This window comes from Mesitornis unicolor, unplaced genomic scaffold (assembly GCF_000695765.1).
Source record: "Mesitornis unicolor isolate BGI_N332 unplaced genomic scaffold, ASM69576v1 scaffold16271, whole genome shotgun sequence".
Taxonomy (NCBI): Eukaryota; Metazoa; Chordata; class Aves; order Mesitornithiformes; family Mesitornithidae; genus Mesitornis; species Mesitornis unicolor.
In genome coordinates this window covers 13,751-20,542 of record NW_010164598.1, presented here as the reverse complement: position 1 = coordinate 20,542, position 6,792 = coordinate 13,751, and the positions used below count along the sequence as shown (strand labels likewise).

At 36.4% G+C, this 6,792-nt stretch overlaps 1 protein-coding gene across 1 annotated transcript in view; it reads right to left on the bottom strand.

Moving 5' to 3' along the window:
- Positions 1-1,246: 1,246 nt before the first annotated feature.
- Positions 1,247-6,792, bottom strand: part of NSUN6 (NOP2/Sun domain family, member 6) — an 18,930-nt gene continuing 13,384 nt past the window's right edge. Inside the window, exons 8-11 of the mRNA XM_010194372.1 lie at positions 6,543-6,687; positions 4,552-4,700; positions 3,489-3,614; positions 1,247-1,621 (exon numbers count right to left, since the gene is read on the bottom strand). Of these exons, the coding sequence (XP_010192674.1) occupies positions 1,409-1,621; positions 3,489-3,614; positions 4,552-4,700; positions 6,543-6,687 (633 nt within the window). The 3' untranslated portion in view covers positions 1,247-1,408. The remainder of the gene's footprint in view (positions 1,622-3,488; positions 3,615-4,551; positions 4,701-6,542; positions 6,688-6,792) is intronic.

Genomic DNA, 6,792 nt, shown 5'->3' with positions numbered 1-6,792 from the left:
AAGAACAGTAGAAAACATACGGTATCAAAATGTTTATAACAAATATAAGTAAACAACCAGACTACTGAGAAACAAAATTGTATAAATTGTTTTGATTGTGAGAAAATGCAAAAGCACTTCTGACAGTCTAAAGACAAATCATAAAAGAAGTATCACTCTTTTTATTCCAACCAAATAGTTATGCGTGAAAAACCAGACATTTTTCAGATAATGCTTTTAAAAACTGGAAATTGATGAGAGGGGAAAAAAAACACCAAACATACACAGATGTCAGTTTATGTTTCTGAGTTGTACATACCTCTTCCCTCCAATTTCAGTGCTATAGTCAGTTCCAGCAGTACTGAGAAAAGAGTACTCTTCAAGCGAAGAACATTTCTGTAACTGAAGCAGAATTCTCAAATTTGTCTAACACATTTTAAAAACTTATATTATTAAATTTTTGAGTAGTGCATTAAGTCAGTTCTCATTAGCATGCTTCTCCAGTTTCAATTTCCATACAATTTTAGCTGGTGATGCTTTCTAACCAATAAACAGTTAATATTCTTAGTTGTTTGAAAGGTTATTTGCAACATTTCAGATGGTATTATGCATTGTTTTCTGTCTTTTGATATATTAATCACAGCTGTAGCCCCTTCTGTTGCAAATGTTTGATTTTAAAACTGTCACTTGTCAGCGAGTCCAACAGGCTACTTCAGAACCAATACAGTTTATGCATGGGAAGTTTGATGTTGAAACAATATTTATTTACATTCCCAGAGTGAGACAGTTTAATATATTCATGCTGCTATAAAAGACATGCTACAAAGCCTAATCGTATTTTGTGTATATACTATGTGTACAGACAATCTTGCTTGTATTAAAATAAAGGAGAAATGAGGTTCTAAGTATCAATTTATAAACCAGTTCTTTGTAAAAGGTTACAGTGTTTCATGAAGCACTATTTAATGAACCATTAACTACTGGTAAACCTCAATAGAAACTGCCTTTTCCAAAATGCACGATAGTTCCCATCTATTTTATTTATGTTTGCATTTCATAAAGTAGCTTACTTTCCCTCCCAGAGAAACGCTGTTCCTATGCTTGCTGTGCTAGGTACACGACTCATGTGAGGAAAGACAGAACAGACAGCAGTACGAGTGAACATACTCGTCATTCACGTACTGACTTGCAGGAGATACAAAAGCAAATGGAGACTTAAAAATGATACTACCCTTCCCCCAACTATGACTTTCTTTCTGCAACCTGTGGCTCTTTCCCAGCAGAACAGCTGGCAGATTTTAATGCTGCCATAGCAACCCTGCCGTCAGCCCGTTGGCTTGGCAACATCGCAGCAGTAAGAAACACACTTGATGTCTAGAACTGTTCTTGGACTCAGAGGTAGTATTTTTCAGGTTGCATTCCTAAATGCTTACTTAGTGTTCAGTTTAATAAATTTTGCAATAAAAAATCCTATACAGTCCTTATTTGCCAGTGAAACCAGATCATCTTCCCTGGAATCTTGCAAAGAATTAACATCCATTTCTTGCAATGTCACAGCAGATGGATCAAATCTCTGAAGCAGATTCAACTGATCAAGCGATAGTCCAGCTCCCCTCATGCCTTCTCCTCCAATATGAGGTTCCTTTTTAAGTAAGAAAGAAAGGCAAATTATTGAATTTTAAAGTTCCTGTTGTCCTAAATGAGTCCGCTGAGTATATGCAGAGCTGCCTACCTCTTAATGTGGACAAGCTAGGCTTATATCACTCACAACGAGGGGGACTTAGAAGTAACGTAGCCCTTCGTTTCTTACCTTCATCTGGCCAGTGTGCATACATGCACATATACAAGGTCCAAAGTACTTCGAGGAGGTGATGGTGGTGCACCTAAGCCACTTTAGCCCAGTACTTTAGAGCACTTACTGAGGACAGGTACACAGGTCTAAATCTCCTGTGTGTAAATCCCTAAGAGGAAGTAAGTCTGCACAGACAAAGGATCCGCTGCTGTGCAGTAACCTCCATCTTCAAGATCAGTGCCTATGCCTCCATCTCCTGTTTTTTTCTTACCCAACATGATTTCAGGGTCTGTTGCCAAAGTGAGAAAGTGTGAGACGCTGGACTGGGTATAAGGCAGGTGTCCATTGAGAGACTAAAGAACATTGGAAATACATAAAGGAGCATGAGGTAAGTTGACCCTAGACTCCTGTTTCCTGTTCATTGGAAAAGATCACTTTAGTTTACACTGCTGGGAAACTGGTTGTAAGATACTATAAACTAGCTGTGGATAAACAATTCAGTGTCATCTCATTTAAAATATACTATACACAAAAGCTTAATTTTTTACAGATATGGCATTTGTATTTGAAAACTAGTGCTTTATTCAAGACTGATAGTACTGATGAGAGAAAGTCTTTTAAAACAGAATTAATCTTGCATTTGAGTTAATAAGGCTTGTGTTTCACTGTCAGTCTATCAAGGATATTTTTTATGCTGTTAGGTAAAATGTATAATCTCAGTTGAAACAGCTGGAACTGAAAAATTCCTAGTAAATGGATAGTGAGAAAAGAGGCAGAAGAACCCTGACATGCAAATCTTTTAAGAAAAGATTCAGCTCTGTTATATCTTTACCAGTATTTATGAAATTTCTCAATGCGCACCTATTGTATTTTTTTTTAATTTCAGTTAAAAGATGCATCTAAACTTCTTAAGACATAAGATATAAGTCACCACAGAATGTGTAAGTAAGCTAAACAAGTATCAGTTAGACTTCTCCACAAAGCCATAACAAAAAAATAACCCACCAAACTCATCACATGAACAGAGAGGAAGAGAGATGCATACAGTCTGATGATAAACTCTCTCATGTACTAATAAAGGTAGCAGATATTTTTTAAATGTATGTGGTATAGATAAAAAATTCAAGTATGTCCATATATTACCTCCTGCCAGACATATTTATGGTAGACACTGACTCCAAAAAATACAAAGTACATCCTTGGGATGCTGAGGTTGAAATAAATTTATTCCCTCATTCCATTAAACAATGCAAAAATAGCTCCCATACATATAAAATCCTCCTTCCTCAAAACAGCAGGTTCTTCCCATTTATCTTCCATCATTTATGCAAGTCCTCACTACTTCAGAAGCATTAATAAAACTTTTTTCACTTTTCCTGTGTGCAAAGTCATAATAGAACAAACTATATATACTAAAGAATTGAAAGAGAAATTTTTAACCTGTCTGAACTATCTTTTGTCCCTGTGTTTTAAATGTCTGTTGTACAAATCAAAAGAACCGCAGTACACAGTGGGAAACTACTTAACGTTCTCTAAATGAAACTCAGTTAAGCACAAAAATAGATTTAAAAGAGCCTCAGAAATCCTTGTGTTATTTCTATCCAGAGCAGTTAAAATTGTCTGCAGTGAAAAAGGGATTTATTGATAGTAAATATAGTGTGTAACTTTACAGTCTCAAAAGAAGCTCACTGAGCTTGTACCCTGAAAATACTATTACCTGTGTCTGCAGCTGGAGACTTGGAAAAGTTTTCAGGGCCCAAGCAATTTGGTCCTCATTTTCAGAAAGTGTAATGGTACACGTACTATATACCAAAACACCTCCCAGCTTCAGCAATTTCACTGCCTGCAGGGAGAAATAAACAATAGTTCAGCTTATTTTCAAATGCAAACGCTTGCATAATAAGCAGCATTAACCAAGAAACCATTAAGGTATAATATTAAAACTTAGCACTTAATTAAACTTGAATCTTTCTGTCTAAGATAGGCATTAGGATACTAATTCTTCTCAGAGAATACAGTAAAGGATCCCATGGATTAAAAAAGTTCTTTTTTCCAAATCAGCATTATAGCTCATGCAGTTTATTAATGCCATTGAGCTGATTCACCTAGTAAGATTTATTTGTATAGTTCTGCATATCCCAGACAAATTAGTTCTGTTTTCATCACCTCCTGCTAACCATGGATACACAGTATTTTTATCAGTGATATTAGGTGTCAACTATTTCCACATATTTAGCATGGCAGCTATACCTACACTGTTTTTTGAGCTGTGGTTCAATCTGATAACATATAATTCAGGTTTAGATGACTTTCATGAAATCTTAGCACCATCCCAAGCACACTCCTACTAGCATGAAAAGTTGCAATATGGCCTCTTGGCTTTGTACTCCATCCTATATCTTATAAAGTACCTCACAGCACCACTGCATGGGAATTCTACGCAGTTAACATGCAAAAGTCTGTACTGCTGCAGAGAAACGACTTTAACCTGCTCCATGACTTAGATCCTTGTGGTTATTATAAATAAAACTGATGAAACTGAAGGAATAATAAAAAAAACCACTATGTCTTAAATATACCTTTCCCATGCTCCAATGAATTGACTTCACATGGGAACAGATATGGTGGAGCTGTAATGTTAACTGAATCCTAACATGCTCTATTTCACTTAACTGCTGAAGAGGCAGGGAAAATGAGGCACCATTTTTCAGTATGAAGTAAGTTTTATGCTACAAAAGCATTTATGTTCAATTTTGCTTATCTGCTCGATTAATACATACCACAGTGAAAAGCTTGCGCTGTAGTGCCTGATAAGAGGTCACTTCCTTTAAAGTCAAGGAATAAGCCATGTTTGGTCTCTGTCCCATCCCACTACATGGAGCATCAAGAAGAATTCGGTCAAATGACTCTGGCAAGAATGGAGGTCCTTCTGTAAAAAGCAGTTTGTAATGTAAAATGTGGTTGTTTCCTTCCTTGAGACTTCACCATAGATAAGGACAAGCTGCTATTGCGTCCTTGACATAAAACATGTATGGTCTATAGATGGCATCTGAAAAAGTGATCTCAGCTAGAGAGAAGTCTTAGCACTGCTGGTGGTAGAATTCATCACCCAGAAGACTAAGAGTTTTAGTTCTGTGAGCTCAGACAATACATGGTCCCTTCAGGCAATAATATTTTTAACCTTAATTTAATAATTTGAAAGTAAGATGTAAAAGCAATCAAACAGAAATGTTGAAGTATCATAGATCAGAAGTGCTGGGTCCAGAGTTGTATATATAGACTGTAAAGAACTACAGTCAGCTCATTACTGAGCCAAGTGTGCAAATGTATACTGAGGGAAGTCTGTAGTTAACCATTAAGATTTTCTTAAATAATAATAATTGGACTGTATATATAATAACTATTTCTTGCAATGCATATATAGCTGTAGAAAATAAAGCACTTCATAATGACATGAAATAGTACACGTTTTAAGTCGTGGCACATGCTGTCTCCACAGAAGAACAATTAAGAAAGCAAGGATTGTGAAGACAAAAACACTTTCTAAATATTACCTGGATAGATAAGGGAATATGTAACTTCTACATGCAGAGCCTGTCCTTTCATCTGAATCCCACTAGCTCAACAGCCCAAAAGCTTCTATCACCTTGGTGCTAGTGAGACTCTTCAGCTCAGCATCACCAAGACAAAAGTGGCTCCATACGGATACCTGTGAGTAACCAATGAGGAAGAGAGCCATATATATGCTTTACCTTCTTTTCCTGTTCCTCAAATGAAAACAAGTGAGTGACTTCATACTACTGCTACCTAGCTTGTCCCAGCACTACAAAATCAGTCTATATCTGATTATCTACCTCTGATCCATCACTACAACATTTAAAATACATCATGTCTTACTTGCAGGGATGTACAGAAAAGCCTTCATGATCTCTCAGTATTACAGCAAGCTCTCGTCCATCTGTATAAATGCTACCTTTCACCTATAATATTTTATGTTCATAGAAAGACTATTAAGAAAGTGACTTTATTCCTCCAAAGCAGGAGTAACTGCAAGGCAGAGGGACAAGAAAGGTGAATTACGCAACTTGATTCCTTTTTAGGCTAACGAGTGACTAGGATAAAACAGAGTGAGAAAGAACAGCATACTTTACAGAACAAACTGAAAATAATCAAGACATCAGATACTGTTTAAATAGTTCCATCATGGGAACTGAACCAGTATCATAAATACAGGACTTCAGAAAAGCAAATTAAATGAACTTAAAATAATACACTGTACTTCTATAGAACTTTCCCCTGAACAGCTGAACAAACATCAATGAAATAAACCTTGCAGCACTCCTGGGAGTTAGGTATTAATAACCCCATTTTACAGATGAGGATTCTGAGGCAGAAAAGCCATGCAATTCTGCCAAAATATTTTTTTTTTCAGACTAAGTCAAACAATTCAGAGTACAGGGTTAAATATTATAATGCAAGAAGCTTTAAGGCTTCTTCAATCTTTGATACTATCTGGGAGAGGAATGCATTTCCTTTGAGCATACTAGGCTGTGGTAAGGACAGACAGTTTGAGTTCTGTACTTGCTTCCTGGAGAAGTGGATGATCACAAAAGCACAGAAAATAAAAGCATTCACAATGCTGAAGCAACTTAGGTATCTGCCAAGATTTCAAGGACTTGTACACCTGTGGCATGTTTAACACTGTTAGTGCTAAACTGATTACTATTTTCTTCTAAAAGCTACTACTGCCCAAGTTGTTACTTTACCTTACCTTGTTCATCCTCTCTCTTCTCAACTGAAAGTGCCTTTGTTCCATCATAGCAAAAGGCCTTAATGCAATTCAAGTGCAGCAATTCAGCATTCTGCTTAATTTTTTCGACCTTTTTAGCTATCTTGTCCATGGCTATTACTTCACCCTGAAAAAAAATCTGAAGTTTTTATCAAAAGCATAGAAACTAAAGCATGTGCAGATCCTGATGTCTTCCCCCTTACTCCAAGCACTGTAATGAACAAAGCTTGGA